This window comes from Dendrobium catenatum, unplaced genomic scaffold (genome assembly GCF_001605985.2).
Source record: "Dendrobium catenatum unplaced genomic scaffold, ASM160598v2 fragScaff_scaffold_198, whole genome shotgun sequence".
Classification (NCBI taxonomy): Eukaryota; Viridiplantae; Streptophyta; class Magnoliopsida; order Asparagales; family Orchidaceae; genus Dendrobium; species Dendrobium catenatum.
The window spans coordinates 126,522-147,677 of NW_021318660.1; the positions used below are offsets into that span (position 1 = coordinate 126,522).

Genomic DNA, 21,156 nt, shown 5'->3' on the forward strand with positions numbered 1-21,156 from the left:
ATTATCTTGGTAATTGATTTGGCTCAAATATAAGTAGAAGGGTATCTACAATAAGTCTATATTTATTTTTGTATTAATTATGAAGGTATTTACAATGTATTTGCAAAGAAATATATCCTGGTTTATGTTTTTTTGTAAATAACGTATTTCAAATTGGCAAGAAATCCCCAATCAAATAAGTGAATAATTAGAATATTAGAGGAAATGTTTAGAGGATAGAGGCCTTATAATTAGTAGAAAAAAGATTGAATATATGATATGTAATTTTAGTTGGTATGATTTTCACATTTATTGTTTACTATTATAGAATATTTAGTGATATGTATGTATGATAGATTTTAGTATCTTTGATCAATTATACAGAAGAATGGTTTTTTTTTTTAATTTTTTTTTTATATAGAAGAATGGTAATATAGTTGAGGATAAAATTTTTTGAATTATGATTCAAGGATTAAAATGGAGAAGCACCTTAGGAGTTTTGTATTATAAGATGATATAATAGAGGCTTACAGATAAATTTATAAAACATTTAGTAAGTCGATAATGTTGTATGGGTTTAAATATTTGGATGTATAAAAAACATTGATAGGCCGAATGTTATAAGAATTAAAAATATATGAAGGATGTTTGGCAAAATTAGGAAGGAATGGCCATATTAAAGTGAAATTTGGAGTAAAATTTATTGAAGAGAAGATGACTGAAAAAATACTTAGGTGGTTTGAGCATGTATAATGAACTATTAAAATACTTTCTTTAGGCAATTAGGTCAAATTGGTGTGAGGATTAGGAAGCAAAAAGGGCTATATGCAAGGCTGTTCTTAATGATGACCTATGTACTTATTTGAATTTTGCAACCAGTGGTATCTGCACTTTTATATTTACCATAAAAATGCATTTGTGCATTTCTCTTATTTACAAATTTTGTTTCAGGTTGTTAATGACTTACTAAATCCTGCTGGTCAGAATTTGAGAATTAGGGAAGACCTTCAGGTAGGCTTTATATATTTGTTTGTTTAATTGACTTTTATTATTACTGTTTCTGGTCTGATTTGCTTTTAACACTTGTTATTGATCCTGTTTAAATTGCTAGCATCTCTTTACTCAAGGTTGCACAACTAATAACCTTAAAACTACGAAGTTTATGCTCTTTAGTTTTGCTAAAACAAACTCAGTATGCGACATTCACTATTAAGTCATAAATGCAAGAAATTGGGTTTGCAAAAATTCTCAATACATATCAATCATGGCGTAAATATATAATACTTATTTTGACTATTCCTTCTTCTAAATCGATTATATGCTACAAAGATTGGCTTCAACTAACAATTATTAAATAATAATAAACAACATGCTAATAATATGAGAGGTGTATGCAAATGCTAAAATAACAAAGAGCATTTATGCCATACTTACAAATTTAAAGGGACATCTCATTGAATTCCCATCAATATTAGTTTCATATAGCTTAGTGTTGGTCTCTCTTAATACCCTACCTTTTTTTTCATTTTACATTGCATTCATTTTACTTAAAAAAAAAGTAATATCCTGCATTTCTTTTATAATCATCCAAATAACTCTAAAATATTTCTTTTACATTATATTCTTTTTTCAGGCAACCAAACAAGCCCTTAATGAAGATTAAATGTACTATCTCATGTTAATTTACATCATAAGCGTCTTGTTTGAACATCTTTAATATTTTAAGTAGAGCCATTTTGTACAAGTTGATCCCAGTATTTACCATACGGTGTGTTCTTATTCTTATGTTTCTATTTTTATGCTTACTTTCCTGATTTAATATGTTGTATTGGCGAATTTCTATGTTTACCAGGGCACTTTTGTTGAGGGTATCAAAGAGGAAGTCGTATTATCCCCTGCTCATGCTCTTTCTCTTATAGCGGCAGGAGAAGGTGAGGTTTTTGTTGAGCATAAGTATGCTGATTAAATATGAAATTTATGGTGAAATGTACGGCCTTATTGATGAATGAATTTTTTATTACTGAGTCATACTTTTGAAATCAATAATCCTAAAAACCTTTGACATGATTCTTTTGTTATTGTGTGATCAATAATTATGATGCTTTTAGGAGTTCATCAGCATCATGGGGTTATTATTGCATGCACAGCCATATTTATGCAGGCTTCTTCACAGAAGGCAAGTTTGGTTAGGGTAAACCAAAGATTAAACCCAACTTCATTTGTTCACCTGGTAAATCTGCTCATTCATATAACATTTCTGACTTTTCGATAGGGGATCTTGGTTCTAATGTTTTGGCTTGTTCAGTCCCAACCAAACCAACTTAGGTAAATATTACATGCAATGATGGTATGGAAAGGGGGACTGAACTAAGAAAATGAGAGTAACATTGATGGTTTAGGCATTAAATATTTATGAATATGACATGCAATGATGTTATGAAAGGGGTGATTGAACTAAGAAAATGAGAGTGGCATCGATAGTTTTAAGGCATATGATCAAATATTATGAGCACAATTAATTTGGTGGGAATGCATTTATAGTATGTTTAAGTTTTGGAGTGATCGAAGAATTTCTAACCACTTTTAGGCTACATCAAAGGTTAAATATGATGTATGTATTCTCCTTTGTAATGTTGGATGAACTTATATTGAAAGCTAGACATCATAAATTGTGCTATTCACATATTTGATAATTCTTTGTCTAATTATGAATAAATGAAAAATTAATGTAATTCTGCAAAAGTTTTAGTAGATAAGGGCTTATGATTTAGTGAATAGAAAATTATATAGTCTACTTTATAATGGTTAAGAATTATGTGACACTTGGCTATGACACATTTATTTTGAGAATTATGATATATTGACATAATTTGCCAGTAGAGTCAATATTGGGCATTGAATTGGAGAGGAGAGTTTGGGATATTGCGTATGAGGACAATATAACGGTGCCTTAATGGATGATTTATGCAATATGACATTATGTAGTGATAATCTGAGTGTTAGGTGTGAAGTCATTTACAAGTAGGTTGAGTTTTGTAGAAATGCAAATGCATGGAAAAAACCTTAGAATGATAGAGAGCAAAAGCATATATATTTGTGAGCTTCTGGAAGTACAGCCTTTTGAAGTGAAGTTTATAGATTTGTAAGCGAGTGGACTTCAAACCTCTAAAGCAAGGCATAGAATAAAGTCAAAAGTAATAAGAAGGAAAAAGGGTAGAATATGTGTCACATCATGTTAAAAAAAGTGTAAAATAGAATGAAAATCTTATGCATACTTAGTTGAATTGAACTTGAAAGGGCTTGTAAAGTTGATTGTGGATATTTATTATAAAGCATATAATATCAATGACATAATTACTATTCACTTAAGTTTACTTATTGGCAGCACAAGTTTGTTAGAATAATCTTCCTTTGGATAGGTTTGTGGTTGCTCTGGGATGCCATTTTTATCAATAACTCTGCTTTTCTTTCATACTCAACCATTATTTCTTCCCTGCTTAACGTCTCCATTTTTATTCCTTCTTTTTCTTCTAACCTTTTTTACTTGTCTTTCCTATTTCTCTTTCAAAAATTTCTTTGCTGCTGTTAATCTATTCTTCTTGTTTCTGAAACTTTTATGCACAGATACCCATTAGAGTTGTTTGTAATTTCATTAAAGTCCACGATCATTAATGTCTATAGTTTATTGGATGCTACATTGTTTATTATGAAAATATTATGTCTTAGCTTAATTATTTTTATTGTCTTTCTTGTTCTTGATTCTACAATATTATGTTGCCATTATTTGCTCAATGCATTTGAGATAGTTTCCAAGTGAATCTAAATTTATATATTGGTTTGTTATTAAGAATGTTATGCATAAATTTTAGTTGAGTTGTGGCACGGAGCTATCATCATTGGCCTCATCCCAAGTCCAATCTATTTGGTGACGGTTTTATGAGTTATCATTCTCTAGTTGTTATGTTAAGTGCTGAATATGGTGTTAAATCCATGCACAACATCTTTTTGCACAATTATATCTTTGCTAAGTTTAGTTTACCTCACTTCTTTTCTATTTGTTCTGTAGCAACAATAACAACAACAACAACATCAAGCCTTTGTCCCACTACGTGGGGTCGGCTACATGAATCCTTTTTCGCCATTGTGTCTTGTTAAAAGTCAAATTCTCATTTAAATCTAATTAAGAAAGATAATTTCTAATATTTTCTAACCAAGTCTTTTTAGATCTACCTCTACCTTTTTTAACATAAATCAAATCTAATACCTCAACTTTCCTAACCGGGTCATCGGAAGGCCTCCGTTTAATGTGACTAAACCATCTAAGGCTACTCTCTCTAATCTTTTCTTCCACTGGAGCTACTCCAACCTTTTCACATAATATGCTCATTTCGTATCCTATCTTTAAGGGTAAAGCCACTCATCCACCTAAGCATCCGCATCTCTGCAACACTTAACTTAGCATTATGCTTCTCTTTTAGTGGCCAACATTCAACACCATAAAGCATTGCAGGTCTCACCACCATCTTATAGAATTTTCCCTCAAGTTTGAGGGGGACTTTTCTATCGCACAGCAAGCCCGATGCATTCCTCCAGTTCAACCACCCAATTTGAATTCTGCTGATAATATCCCCATCTATTTCGCCATCACTCTGAACAATAGATCCAAGATATCTAAAACGTGTACTCTTATTAATGACTTGATTTCCCAAAGTCACGATCCCCTCACTTGGTCTATTGCTACTAAAATTACACTCCATATATTCAGTTTTTTATCTACTCAAGCGAAATCCTTAAGACTCTAATGTTGACCTCCATAATTCAAGTTTACCTTCAACTCTTTTAGTCTTATCAATAAGAAGAATATCATCAGCAAAAAGCATACACCAAGGTACATCCTCTTGCAAATGTCTAGTGAGAACATCCATGACTAAAGCAAACAGATTTGGGCTTAAGGCTGCATCCTTGATGTAATCCAACCGAAATAGGAAAATACTTGGTCAAACCACCTTGTGTTTGAACACAAGTAATAGCTCAGGCATACATATCTTTAATGATTTTTTATAAAATATCCAAGATTTATAGATGGGTATCACTTTTTTATCTTGTAGTAATACTGACTGAAAGATAAAATGATATTTGGAAGTATTTCAAAAGACTAAACTAGATTAATTTTAGTTTTAACATAGAACATTTTTGGGGTAACAAATAACTAAAAGGTCTACTTGATTTGAGCTTTTTTGTTTGTTTGTTTCAGAGAAGCTTTAATATGATTTCTAAAAAGAGCCGTCTTTAACATAGACCCACATTTATTGACATTCGTGGAAATTCTTCTCTTCCCGTTGAATAAGTTGCTCCTTCAAATTAAATGAGATGTTCATTTAATGTTTAATTATAAGATAATTTACAGCTGAATGTCATATTCTAGTAATAGGTTTGCTGTCCTCGTTTGCATTCAAAAGTTTGTAGAGTTGTAATTAAAATGGTAAGTTTTATTGTCCATTTTTTTTGGATTAACGTAACTTTATTTGTTCATTTTCATCAATATCTCAATTTAATCTTCTCTTTGGTTCCTAGCAAGTTCATATGTCTAAATCATTTTCATTATGAAACATCTTGTCTAGCTGATTACAATTCCATGTTTGGATCGAGGTAGATTAAATAAAAGAAACATGCCTGGACAAGAATTTGTGCCATAATTAAGCATGAATTGCACTTGATATAAAAATAAATTAGGAAACTTCAATCATTTTAGTGGGATTCTATCAACGCTTTTTTTGGTACTTTTGCACATCTCAAACTTTTTGCCGCAAGATTTTTTTTGGGTCGGTAAGCTTTTAAATTTTCATTATGCATAATGTTTCTCTCCGTGTTTCATTATATGATTGTTTATGATGCTACTCTAAATGATTATGCTTTATATGGAGCATCGGGGCCATATCCTCTGATGATTTTTTGACTTGATTGCAGAGCATAGACACGTGGGATCAACTAATTTCAACTTGCTGAGCAGTAGAAGCCATACAATATTTACACTGGTAATGGAATGAAATTTGATCGAATTTCTCCACTAGGAGTACATTTATTTATTTATTTATTATCTATAAAAGACTGGAGAAATGAATTAATGTTATTGCCAATTCCTATGAATTTATTTTTTCCGTTCACATTGCATGATAAGGTTTGTATTCAGTAGATCCGCTAGCCTTACAAGGCTGTCACAGTGCGGGTGTTTTTGGATTCAAGATCACACCAGCACCTCACACTACTGAGTAGAAAAATTCAATATAATGTGCATTGCTTGTTCCTAGGAGACCGGGGCTTTCTTTCTATTGTGATTTAATTACTTGGAGCAGGAAATCCCATTTTACATATATTTAAGTCTTTTAAGCACTTCATTGCTTGAGAGAGAAGTGTGATTTGTGAATCATGTCCATTTATAAAGTGTAATCCTTTTAATTTCTACCTAAAAAATAAAATTAGTAGGATTTGATTATGGAGAGAGCCGTTAGCGTTAATGAACTTAACCAGACATCATTTCATTTAGTAAACAAATAAACAATTCTCAGAAGATTAAAGTAATGGGCATGAATACATATTCATTTTGTACGCATGGACTCTATCAGAAAATTCATAAAGAGGACCTCAAATAATTTGGAAAAGAATAATAATTGATGATGAGATGTGAACTATAGAACATGAATAGAGGATGAGAAAATTTTTGAAAATTTTCTTAAAGAATAAACATTAGTTAGAGTGATTGAATGACATCTCAATAAGCAATGTTAAAGAGAGCTTTTTGTAATTGAAAATCCCATCGCGCCATTGCTTTCTATTTGATTTCCTAAATTCAAGATCTCAAACTTATTATTGAGAATTGACCTATGTTTAGCAACTTCTATGGTCTTATTTTATGTGAAGCACAAAAGCGAGATTTATTGGTTGTGCCCTTTGCTATATTATTTGTGTGAAACTCCTGCATAATTTCTATCATTTGAGACTCATACTCATCAAAGCTTTTGGTTTCTTTCCTTCCTCTTCTATTGCCACCTCCTTGATCGGTGGGATCACTATTGCATGCTTATCAATCTGCGGTGGGATCACTATTGCATGCTTATCAATCTGTGGGATTTTTAAATTATTTGAGGTTGTAAATATTTATAATTCCAGGTGCTGGGCAAGGTAAATTCCTTGTATTTGAAATATTTTTTTATGTTTAATTGGTTGTAAAATAAATTTAGGAGATTAGTTTTTATTGTTTGGATTGCTATAAAGCGGAGCCTACTTTCTTTTAATAAGTTTTTTTTTTCTTGAGCATCGAGGGGTGAGTGGTGGTGGGTTGCTGGAGATGACAAGTGGCCTATGGCCTATGGGTGGCAGAAGTCGGCGGTGGCTAGTGTAGTTGTGGGGAAGGTGATGAGCCATATTTAGAATTTGTTTGGATTTGACGCTTTTGGAATGTACCAAAAATGAACTAAATGATGAATTTCAAGATCTTGAATGAAATGCTTTGCATTTGGCCTCTTTCAACCAAACAGTCAAAATTTAAAAATTCCTATATTTGGTTTAGTATACATTCAAACTCATTTAAACAAAACCTATGTAATTATTGTTTGGAGCACTTATTAATTGTGGACCATTGTATACCATTTATTGCATGTTTCTCATTAGAAGCTCTCCTAAGATTGTATAAATATTACATTAATGTCAGAAAGATATAATCAGCCATAGGCTATTTCTCTTCGTTGTATTTTCACTACAACATCATTCATTTTTGAATTATCACAATCCTGCAGCCTTCAATGCTGCTCTCTCTTTATTTCCTCCATTTTCCTATGTCCACAACCTTCATCACTGCATTGCCGCAAATGTTTTAGCAGTCCGATAATTATAACCTTTATTACTGCATTATCACATTTCTTTCTTATGCTATTTTTTCATGCGAATATAACCATTATTTTCCTTTCCTTGGATAGCATGAACAATACAAACATTCCTTTGTCTTGTGTTCTGTTGGAATTGAGAATGCAATCTATATTGAACAAAAGAGCTGCAAAATATTCATTGAACTTAGTGGTTGAATGGAAAAAAACTACCTAAAGTGGTCACACATGGTTTGTAGGTTCTTTAAAAAAAAAAGAAAATTAGGTCATTTATAAGGTGAACAAAATAAAGGCTTTCTAAGAGCTTCTGAATAACTTTTGCATCAGGTTTTTGTACTGTAGCCTCTCAAGTATTAACATATCTTCTCATGCCTTCAAATTCTTAGAGATTATCTTTTCCAACTTCGGGATTATTGATTTAGGAGTTATAGATCAACTAAAGTGGAGAGAAAAAAAAAATCAAAATTTAATATTTCAAATCTGACAAGCTCACGAGTTAACTATGCATGACCCGACCCGGTAAGCTAGCATAGGCGAGGCGGGAACAGACGGTCGGACGATATAATCATAATCTAAATCTATTTCCTTTTCATTGAAAGAGCCATTAAACATCAAAATATCTATAAACTAATATATAATAAACATAGATACCTTTCTTCTTGTGTCTCACGTCTACGGTGGACATTTCCGTCTCTTTTATTTATTTGATTATCTTAAACTTTCCTGAAAGAAAAGTTAGAGCAACGGTAAGTCAAAGCTTAGCAAGTAACACATGCCTCCAAACTATAGTAATTCAAGGTAGGAGTAATATGATAGATGTCACTTTTCTTTTAAACATATCATAAATTTTATTTCTTATAAACATATCATTTAAACATATGCATAAATCATAAATTCAATCATCAAATTCAGTTTACATTCATCATATCAGTATTCGTAACTTTCTCATTTCATATATAGTACAACCATCACAGAAGCCACCGTCTAATACCAATGAAGGTACTCTTTTACCATATCTTTTTTTATAACCTTTATCATTTTAACGTGCACGAGTACAACGTCCCCAGCTAATATCATAAAGGGGTGAGCTCCATCATTTCAATATGCACATGCAATCACTCAACATATCAATCAATATCATATTCATATATCATAATATTAAGCTTTATTATATGCCTTATACAGTAATATAGTGAATTACATAATATGCGAGATATGAAGCATGAAATTATTTGAAATGCAGTAAAATGAATAACTTTCAATAACAATTAAATATAAATTGAAACGATCAAAATACCATAATATAGAAACATGTTTACTCACTTGAAATTGGGAAAATTGATTTTCACAATTGATCTCCTTCCTTCAAGGTCACAACAACTAACATCTATAAGAAACAATTTCATATTCATAGGTTAATGCTAATCATCTCAAACTTAATTATTCTATTTCTATAAAATTACCATAGGCTCATTTTTCTCTCTCTAAATTGTATAATAATACTAATCACTCAAATCAACCTATTTCTAAAGCATAAATTAAATTAAGATAAACTTAATTTTTGGATTTAAATTAAATTAAAAATTACAAAAATGGCATTTTGCGTAAAAACCCTAATCTATACTATTAGAAACCCCTTCCTATGATCATTTGGAACATTACTCCTCAAGAAACTTCTTAAAAATCAAATAATACGAAAAAGCCCTAATTTTTTCAACTCAACATTTTTGGGGAAAAACCTCATTTTCATGCTTAAGATGATCTCCTAAACATTTCCTATAAATCTCCTAAAGAAATGTGAAGTTTTTGTCAAACCCTAGCTTTTTCTTTTCAAAAAAATGTCATGAAAAATAGGGAATAACTTGATTAGAAATTTACCCTAGTCTCCTTGAATATCCTTCTTCGATTTTCCCTAAGTTTGGCTGCCAGAATATCGCCGGCGGAGTTGCCCACGAACCTCCCGTCGCCTTGCCCGTCCGCCCTCTTGTTTCGCCGAAAGAAACAGCCGCACGAATGAAAGGGGACCGAATCCATTCGGTCCCCTTAAAGCTCTAATCGGCTTAGGGAAGAGCAAATGACCAATTTGCCCTTACATGCCTCATATTCACTTTAATAGTATTAAGGGTATTTTAGGCATATTAAAATTTCTATGATTTTTAATTTCAAATCTAAGAAAAAGTTTCATATAAGTCCTTTTATATCATTTTGCTTGAAATTTTATGTACAATTTTATAAAATTAGTTTCGTCAAAATCCGACGACTTTGAAAAATTCACTTAAATTTCATCGTGGCGCATTGAAAAACGTGCGATGTCTAAAATTGACATTTTCGGGTTTTACAAACTAGTTGAGCTAGATCAAGCACAAGCTCAAGCTCTTGCAATGTACAAACTATAATCTAAGCTTGAGCTTGTTGCTCGATACCCTTGACTCACAAGCTTTTTGGGGAATCATGTTTGAGTCGGATTGCAAACCGGCTTGGACACCTCTAACCTAAATTATTCACCAACTTGTTTTCCATTCAAAAGATAAGTAAATATTTTAGTGCGGTATTATATCTTATTCTTCACATTATGTCTTTTCGAAAACAAAGCATGAAGCCATGAAGAGGACTATTGGGCTTGCTAATAAAAAGGATGGCTTTCTATCACCTTGGGGAATGTAATGATGAGGAAAATTTCATTGAATCTTCAATAGTTTCTCTTTTCATATAAATTCTTAAATATAATATAGAAAAATATGGCTTTAACACCTACACCTTTGGCTAACATTATTTATTATTCTCAAAATCATGTTTCCTTTATTATTGAAACAAATCGATATCAAGAAATTTCATTGTGTTGTTTTTAAATTAACAAAATTGAAATTTACCAATTTCCTGATTATTGACATAAGAACATTTTTTTCTTTTTTCTCTCATGCATAGTGATATATGGGAACCTATCTCTACATTTATCATCTCTAGGGATCGGCAGTTTGTGTCCTTTACCAATGATTTTATCTCAGTCATGTATCTTTTTACTAAAAGTGAAAAGTGATGTCAGCACTACCTTTACCACCATTTTTAACATGATCAAAAATCAATTTGGTGTTAAAATTAAAAAGAGTCAGATTCAACAATATCAAAAACTAGTTTAATCATTATTTTTTGTCTGACTTCCAATAAAAAGGAATAATACATGAATCCTCTCGTGCATGTACACTCCAGTAAATGGAGTGGTTGAATAAAAGAACAACCACTTATTTGCTTCCATAAGGGCTCTCATTTGTGGGAAAATATCTTAAAATAATATTGGGGGAAATAGTTTTAACACCTGCCTACTTCAGAAATTGAATACCTACAAGGGTCTTTGGGTTCAAGGGCTCTAAACAAATCCCAAACAAAAAATTTCTCCGTTTCAATACCTAAAACTATTGTTTTTCCAAAATAGAAGTTTTATCTTTGGTCATACACATTCTCAAAACAGAGGAAAACATGATCTTTAAGCAATGGAATGTGTTGTTATTGGCTATTCTCTCCCACAAAAAGAGATAATGCTACCGTTCGCCTAATAGAAAGTTGTACGAGTTCATTGATGTCACTTTGAATGAAAAAGATGACTATCTTGTTGCCAAATGGTGTATTTTTTGTATAATATTTAATGGTGTGGTTCGAAAGGTTCTCTAAGATAATGGTGAAGATGCCATAAAATTAAGTCATGGAGATAATATGTTATTTGTGAAATACACAACTTCAATGAGATTCATTGCTCTATTTGTGTATGTTGATAATATTATCATTCAAGTAATGACTTGAAACTAATAGAAAATTTAAAGATAGAATTGCTTAAAGAATTTGAAGTAAAAAAATTTGATAAGCTAAAGTAATATCTTGGCATGGAAAAAAAATTTGAAGTAAAAAAATTAGATAAGCTAATGTAATATCTTGGCATTGAAAATTCATATTCATATCAAAGCAAAAATATATAATATATTTGCTAAAAAGAAAAGGATAATTCAGGATGCAAACTAGTTGCTGAAAAACACAACAATACAAAAAAGCTCTTTTCAAAGAGCATCATATGACTTACGTATATATATCATATTAGGCTTAAAATTGCCTATACTAGTTGTATGGTGAACCCATTCATGCACAATCCTACAGAATCACACCTTAGAATAATACATAGAATTTTACCTTTAACCGTCTGATCATCTTAACATCCACTGTAAATGGCTTGACCAAGTCAACTGATACAGTCGAAAGTTTCTATAGTTCCTTCAAAATAGTTATTTTTGTTGTTAATGACCAAATGATCGTACAACTACTTCTTTATCATATAATATGATTATAATCGTACAAATGATTATGTATCTATTCTGTGAATTGCTATGACTAAAAATTATCCATATTATTTCAGAATTGCTAGTGCAAATACCAAATCTTGACAATTTGAGAGGCTTAAACATGGATAAAATATTGTGAACAATTTTTTATGATTACTTAAAACATGACCATGTCTTCTGGCAAGCTGATCTACTTTGTACAGCTTTTTGAAAAAAGAGGAGAAAAGGAGAAATTTAGGCATGGTGTCATTGAATAGAAATATATAATTGTATAGGATAGTCATTGTTTACTATTCGTATTTGGTTTCCTCAGATTAGTATTGATTGATCTAATAAATTGATTTGCAATTGGCTCGGAATAAGATGCATAACAGTATGGATTTAGATTCATATGAGATGCCTTTTGCGACTTAAAAAGTTGTGATGGATATTGTAGTGATTTCCTTAAAAAGGATTTTCAATAAAATTTTGTGGACTAATATTTAAGAACAAAGGCATTGTTCTCTATAATGCCAACTATAAAGAAATCAAATTTGATGGGTCATACAATAAATAAAGCTATGGGAGAGAGTAACGAAATATTAGCTTGAAAATTACATTAATTTTGGAAATTAAATTTAGTTGCATGCCAAGAAGATCTATAACAAAAGTGATTTTAATATTTAGACAATTAATTGAGTAATATAGAGAACAAATAAAGGCTTTTCATATGATTTTTTTTGGTCTGGAGGATGCATGTGATCGAGTAACCTGGCATTGATTTGGCGTGCATTAGAGAGAAGGATTTTATGAGTTTTATTGATCCTGAGAATGAATATTATTGACTAGCATGGGAATTTATGTGGTGTGTATTAAAGCATAAGGGTATGTCAAACATATGTTGACAATATTAAAGATATGCATGATCGAGAACTGATTAGAATTATAAGTAATTGTGGAGTGACCCAAGATTTTTCATGGCCATCAATTTATTTCAAGATGCAATATTAGGTCAATGTCTTTTTTAATGGTTATGGAGATGTTTACGAAGTATTTTTAAAATGAGGTGCCTTTTGCATTTCATTTATAGATGATATTGTTCTAATTTATGAGACATCTAAAAAAATTAATGAAAAAATAAGAATAATGGGGGAAATATATAGGGGATAGAAACCATAGAATTTGTTAAACAAAAATTGCATATATTATATGTAATTTTAGTGGTATGATATAATATATTTAATTATTATTCAATATTATTGGAGAACATGGTGATAACTAGGTGCAACAAGTTTAAAGAAATAGGGTATATTATGCAAAAAAATGGATATATAAATGAGGATGTTACTCTGAAAGTTAAGGCTATATGCTTAAAATAGAGCAGTGTTGTGAGAATTTTTTTAATAAAATAATATCATTGGGGCTTAAAGGTAAATAAACATTAACCAAGTTTGTAATCTTACATGGATTTGGTTGTTGGGATATGAAAAAATTAGGGGTGTCAATTTCGGGTCACGGGTCGGGTTCTGGTCGACCCGAAACTGACCCGACACTATTTGGGTCAACCCGAACCCGACCCGTTTCTACAAACAGGTCGGTTTTTCGAACCGAACCCGACCCTCTTCGGATTCGGGTCAACCTGACCTGACCCGAATGACCAGAGTCGAACAAAAAACTGCTAGTTTTTTGGTCCAAAAATGGGCCAAACTTCGCTTTTCGGGTCAAGCTCGGGTTGTCGGGTAAAACAAAAACGGGTCTTTTGGGTCAATTTTGGGTCAACGGGTCTACCCGAACCCGACCCAATTTTTGAAACGAGTCGAATTGTTGAAACCGAACCCGACCCATTTCGGGTTCGGGTCAACCCAAACCCAAAATTTTTGGGTTGGGTCCAATATTGACACCCCTAGAAAAATATTAATATTTAAGTTAAACATGATAGAAATGCGAATGTTAAGATTGATGTCTCAAAAAAATTAGAAAGTATAAATTAAAAAATGATTCTTTTATAATGAAAGGTTGGAGTGTTAGAGGCGACTTAAAATAGATTATTAGTTGGTTTGGTTATGTACAACAAATGATAGAAAATGCACTTTTTTGATAAGTTGATAAAGTTGGCGTCAGAGGATTAGAAAGGAAAATGAATAGATCTAGATTTACATGTATAGAAGTTGTTCTAAACGATAGTGAAGAATATGTTTAACACCTCTGCTGACACTCAAATACTCAACAAAATTGAATGAAAAATCAGGATTCATAATTTCTGCCTTAAATAGTTGGTATTAGACTATTAGGTTTATATGGTAATTAGTATCTCCTGCATGATGCCTACAAATAGCAGATATTCTTGGCCAATTAGTTTTTCTTTTGCTGCATGCACTGACGGCTACCATGTAAATGCAGTTTGTTTTTAATTTGAATAGTTCTTGAATTACCATTACCACTGGTCAGTTGTGCTGTCATTTACAGCCACATTTCTCTTGCTTCGGTGAAAAAAATAAATATTGAATGGTTCTTTTTTTCCCATAATATTCATCAGGCTCTTCGTTTACTAGTATAGGCTCATAAGTTTTGCATCATTGGGCTGCTTTCAATATTATTACTACATTTTCGATGTGAGTTCAAATCTTTCTAGGAAAAGTTCTTTTAATGCTACTGATTTTATTGCAATGCTTCTGGTAGACAATAGAGAGCACTCCCTGCGGCGAATGTAGTGAAGATGAAGCAGTTAATCTTTCTCAGCTTGTAAGTGGGATTCCATTATGCTCCTTTTCATCTTGCTCAAGTTGCTTAAGGTTAATTAATTCAGTGCCTTAAGTGTGGATTTTACTTACTGTTATTGGGCTTCAAAATTGATGACTTCTTTTTTATACTTATTACCTATGCACCACATTTTCTTACCATTTTTATGAATTTGTACAAATCTATTAATTTCTTATGCAGCTGTATTGTACTTATATATGCAGAACCTAATCGATCTAGCAGGTTCAGAGAGCTCAAGAGCTGAAACTACAGGATTAAGACGGAAAGAGGGGGCGTACATCAATAAAAGCTTATTGACACTTGGAACTGTATGTACATTATTTGGTTAATCTTAATATGCTGCTTGACCATTTAAAGTTTCATTGGCTTTTAATGCTTCTATTTTTTTGTGCACTGGATGTTGTTGCTCTTTTAATCCCTTTATATGCTGTCTTTATACTTTATGTTGCATGCTTGGCAATGATAGTATCTTTGTAAGGTTTTGAACAATTCACTTTTAACTGTCAATTCTGAGATAAGTGTTAGTATGAAATCAATATATCTATTGCTGACTCTGGCTTTAAACATTCCAGTGAAAAGTTTTGCCAATTAACTTGATCTGCTCACTCTTCCTTGTGAAATAGCTTGAATTTATGGCTTGATCAAGTATTGGTATAATGCTGTAACATAGATTCTTGGCTGTACGTATTCCACTATATTTTTTATTCACATGCTGTCAGGTGTTTGTTTCTCTTGCAATTTTGTTTAAGTGGACCATAGCTGTGTTCTCTCAGTGGTGAGTTTCAAATGCGATTTCTTTAAGAAGATCTAGCTTATTTTAAAAAGTTCAAAATCATACATTGTGGAAGATCTTCACATTGGTATCTTGTTCGTCCAAACTTTGCTTTTGCTTCTCGCATCAGTTTGCTTCAGACGGCATGTCAAAGTTAAAAGTTCCTTGAAAATTTGACTTATATATGCTGGTTCTTTTATAATTATATAGAGGCATTAATTTATTATGCATCCAGGTAAATTTTATGTATTTAGGACTGGCTTTTTTTTGTTTATTTATTTATTTTTGGTTTTTTTTGAAATTATATAAAGGCATTATTTTTTGTTATTTATTTATTTATTTATTTCTTTTCATATTGATTCTAAATGTATATTGAAATAATCAGACTATTTCTATCATTTTATTTTCACTTTGTTGTAAAATTTAGTATCGTTATTAGAAGAACAACTAGTGTGGCATGAGAATGAGAATGTTAAGATGGATGTGAGATAATCATGGAAATGAAAAGGTTAAGATGGATGTGATATTTATTAAGAATTATGGAACGAGCTTATTTACTAAGCATTATGGAAATGAGAATGTTAAGATGGATGTGATATGATCATGAATGGTAAAATAATGATTGATTATATTAGAAGAACTTGTGTGGCATCTATTGAATAAATCTTAATTGAAAATAAGCTTTAGATAGTTTGAACATTTGCAATGACAGGCGTATATCCATCCATTAGGTGGGTAGGATTAAATAAGTGATGCACGTTTAGGGAGCAAGTGTATAGCTAGTAACAAGCATAGATGTTGTTTATATTGATCTGTAAAGAATATCTTTAACATCTTAGGTTTTGCTTAACAAAATCAATTGAAAAATAAGGATTCATAAAGTTTATCTTGAACTAACTAGAATAACATATGATAACTTGACTCGCCGAAGTTTTCCAAGATGAAGCTAGCAAACTATCACCACAATTGCAAAGTAATAACAGAAGTACAAGACATGCCTATTCCTTCTGTTATGCATCTCTAGTGAAATGGTACCTTGCATTATTATTATTCATATTTATGGCTTTCAACTAGAGTTTGCCAGGTCAAACTTTTTGATGCAATACATGTGATCTTATTTTCTTAGGTTATATCAAAATTGACTGAGGGAAGAGCTAGCCATATCCCATACCGTGACTCAAAATTGACGCGTCTGCTTCAATCATCATTGAGTGGTCAAGGGCGCGTGTCTGTGAGTTTGATGAATGTGTTTTCTATGGACACTTTTATTTTGAGCTAAAATTATAATGACATGCATATTTCTTGTCTTTGCAGCTTATATGCACTGTTACTCCATCATCTAGTAATGCAGAAGAAACACACAACACATTGAAATTTGCTCATCGTGCAAAATGCATTGAGATTTTGGCATCTCAGAACAAGGTATGCGCTCTAGTTGGTAGTGTTATTTTTGCTGTAATTATGAAAAATCCTTCATAGAGTTGGAACTTTTTCTTAGTACTACTTCTATATTATATGCATTAACCTATTTACATTTGGTAAGATATTTCTTAAGTAAAATCGTTTCTAACATAGATGGGGCTTTGTTATGCAGATTATTGATGAAAAATCATTGATAAAGAAATATCAAGTTGAGATACGTTGCCTAAAGGAAGAATTGGAACAATTGAAAAAGGGTATGTTCTCTGTTAATGCTCTAAAAGACAATGGAGGAGATGATATTGTACTTCTAAAGCAAAAGGTACGTCATGAGTCATTATTATCTAATTATTGTAATTCTTGAGTGGGTCCAACTAATAGTTTTGTAACTCTCAACAGAATATTCAAAGCATTGAGGTCTCATCACCTTCTCATTTTCCCTGGTGTCGAGTAGAAATGCTTTGAAAAGTAGTTATATGATTATTGTGGAAAAATCAATCTTGGTTAATTTTGTCTCCATCAATGTTTCACTTAGCCCAATAGATGTGCACTTTACTCACTTCATGCCACCTAGGTGATCCATGGGATTATTATTTCCACTTCAATCTATGGATTATTGTAATTATTTTATAATTATTATTATGAGTACTCATCAATTCCTGGACTATTATAATTATTATTTTGATTTTGTATGTCTTCTATTAGAACTTCTTCTAGGTTTATATAAATACTGCGTAAATGTTGGAATGAAATATTCAGTTATCTTCAAATTGTACCATAATATTAGAGCCTTAGCCTTTTTACTTAGCATTTTTATAAGTCGCTACCTTCATCGCTGCATTGCGTAAAGCTGCAAGACTCATGGTTGATGGTCTCTTTTTGTTTCACCTAATCTTCTTATTGGCAACTTTCATCTATGTAGCCTTATATTTTTCATTTTATTCTTTGCAACAAATTTCTTCCACAAATTTCCTTCCCATGGATCGCAAAACCCATTTTCCCTTAGTCTTAGATTCATTTGGAATCAAAGTTGGTCATCCAAATCCAACATTCGGATTGCAAAACATCCATTCAATATATTGTTTGAAAGGAAAGAATTACCTCAAGTGGTCTCAATTGGTTCACATCTTCTTTGAGGAAAATTGGACAATTTAATTGGCACAGAAATGATCTAAAATTTAATTCGTGGGATCAATATGACTTTGGTGATGTCCTGGTGTTATGGAATCCCATGGTTCTTGAAATAAGTTACATCATGTCATGACTCGGCTCAGAAGCTAGGAGTATTGAAGTAGGAGCACGCTATCAAATGTAGTTTACAAATTTATGTTATCAATTTTAACTAATAAAAATTTATTTTTCTCTGTATTTTCTCATAATAATAATTTCCAATATAAATTGAAAGAGCCTCAAATTCCATCTTTATGCCAGGAACTATGTTTTTTTATTTATTTCATTATATGTGGGAATCTTCCCTTGATATTGATATCAGGACCTATATAATGTACATACCAAAATTTTCTCTTTTTTAAAGGAACGACCCCACCTAGCATGTGGAGACATTTATAGGACGTGTTTGATGTTGCTTTTGTGATTATGTAGAATCTGAAACAAAATACGATCATCCTAAATGAAATTTTACCAAAGAAACTTGTTTTGGCAGTATATATTATAGTGAAAATTTTATGATAGATCAGTTTAGAAGATATTTAGTAAAAAATATCCGTATATGTTAAATAGGTACAAGATCCCAGTTTTGTGTAGAAAAAATATGTGGTAAAATGGACAAAAAGTCTCAGGAGAATTATTTATGATAATTACTTCAATTAATTACTTGACGACATAACCTGTTTGGTTGCATGTCTAGCTAGCTAATAGTCGTAGGCTTAACAAGGAGCTTATAATTATTATTATTATTATTTTTTGCTTTAGTCTCAAGCTATTTGGTTGTTAAATGTTTTTGTAATATAAACTAAATTTTGCTTATTGCATGTCTTTTGGGATTTATTTCTTGGTTTGTAAATGTGTCGTAATTCTATTTACTCTGATATGTTTCTCCATGTTTTATAACTAAAATTGTTCATCTAAAAGAGTAATATCATTCACCATTCCTTGGACATTAACAATTCTGATATAATTATCATCACATGTTGAAAGCTTGAAGATGGTCACGTGAAGATGCAATCTAGGCTTGAGCAAGAAGAAGAGGCTAAAGCTGCTCTGCTAGGAAGGATTCAGAGATTAACGAAGCTGATTTTGGTTTCAACAAAAACAGCACATTCTCCAAGGTTCCATCAACGTCCTGTTCCAAGAAGAAGGCATTCCTTCGGAGAAGAGGAGGTTGAGTGATTTATCGTCGTGTCAAATGTCTTAATCGAAATCCAGGAGTCATGCTATTTTTTCTGTTGCTTGTTCTGACAATAATTAATGTTATTTTGCAGCTTTCATATCTTCCATTTAGAAGGCGTGATATGATATTGGATCATGAAAATGGTGAATTCTTTGGTTCGTTTGAAGGATATGGAGAGACAGATTATTCATCAAAGGAAGAGAAAAAGAACAGAAAGCCTGGTCTCTTAAACTGGTTCAAGCTTAAGGTATGCATCTTCTTTGTAACTTATGGCACATAATTGCTTAACTCTTGCATTATATAAACTTGTGCATGACATAGGGTCTCTTCAATTTTCCTGATTGTTCCATTCCTTATGAGCAGCTATATTTAACAAAGCTTCCAAAAGTCATTTCAACGTATTGGCCTCCTTTATATTATTTATTTGATAATTCTACGTTTTCATGTTTTCTCTTGTTGTTTTCTGGGTTAAAGATTGTTTTTTCCTTGGATAAAGTTCAATAAATATCTACCTTTTCATAGAACTTCAGCAATTGAATAATATATTGGATGAAATTATGCTTTATAAGATATCGAATAGAACATGCTCAAATCATTGTTTCACAGCTTGCTTACTTTAAATTTTTTATTTATTTTGTCGTACATATTGTTTTCTTATGGTCCTATTTGATTCATATGTGATCCTTGCACTTCATATTGTTTGCCTCTCATCATCATGAAATCACCCATCCGCTTTCTTAACTAAGGATAGAAAAATAAATCTCTCTCTCTCTCTCTCTCTCTCTCTCTCTCTCTCTCTTAGATGATTAGAAAAAATGAAAACAAAATTATTCATGCATGCTAGAAGTAGTCATATACCAATGGAGGGTTGTACATGCATCCATCCCTGACTATGTGCTGCTTCCACACACTCAACTGAACATACGTCAAAATTTGCTCCAAGGGACATAGGAGAATACTTCAATGGCTAAGTACTTAGGGGGTAGAATTTTGGTAAATTTTGTGATGGAAAGTAAAGAATTAAATTGAGATTATTGGGGTGAGCAAAACTTCACATTGATTATAGGAGTTCTCTAATTGTAATCATCATATCATTATTAGTTTTATCTTGTTTCTTTGGGCAACTTGGTTAATTCTCATTTTTGTTTATTTGTGCTTAGTTTTTTAAGCGGTTTTAAACATGATTCATGATTTTTTTTCGGACTACCTCTTTCCATGTTATGTTTGATTTGTTATTTTTTCTCTAATCTTCAATATTAATTTTATGATAAAAGTACCAAAATGATCACTCAACAATTTGTGAGGGACCAAAATGGTCCCTAACTCTTTTGAGGGACCAATTTGGTCCCTAACTCTTTAAAAAGGGGTCTTTTTGGTCCTAACATCAAATTTAAGGATTAATGGTGTTAAATCAAAAGGTATTTTGTTCATTTTTTATTAAATTATTTATTAAATATAATTTTCAAGTAATAGTATTTTTTATTATTAAACATTTCTTTAATACAACAACAACATCAAGCTTTTATCCCATTACGTGGGGTCGGCTATATGAATCATTTTTCTCAATTGTCTTATTAAAAGTCAAATTCTCGTTTAAATCTAATAAAGAAAGGTCATTCCTAATATTTTCTAACCAATTTGTTTAGGTCTACCTCTACCTTTCTTAACATAAGTCAAATCTAATACCTCTAT

General features: G+C 31.6%; 1 protein-coding gene across 1 annotated transcript in view; it reads left to right on the forward strand.

Moving 5' to 3' along the window:
• Window positions 1-21,156, forward strand: part of LOC110094377 (kinesin-like protein KIN-7D, chloroplastic) — a 60,056-nt gene that overhangs the window by 23,819 nt on the left and 15,081 nt on the right. Inside the window, exons 7-16 of the mRNA XM_020819604.2 lie at window positions 931-990; window positions 1,832-1,910; window positions 5,947-6,014; window positions 14,843-14,905; window positions 15,127-15,231; window positions 16,822-16,926; window positions 17,010-17,117; window positions 17,290-17,436; window positions 19,272-19,454; window positions 19,556-19,711. Of these exons, the coding sequence (XP_020675263.1) occupies window positions 931-990; window positions 1,832-1,910; window positions 5,947-6,014; window positions 14,843-14,905; window positions 15,127-15,231; window positions 16,822-16,926; window positions 17,010-17,117; window positions 17,290-17,436; window positions 19,272-19,454; window positions 19,556-19,711 (1,074 nt within the window). The remainder of the gene's footprint in view (window positions 1-930; window positions 991-1,831; window positions 1,911-5,946; window positions 6,015-14,842; window positions 14,906-15,126; window positions 15,232-16,821; window positions 16,927-17,009; window positions 17,118-17,289; window positions 17,437-19,271; window positions 19,455-19,555; window positions 19,712-21,156) is intronic.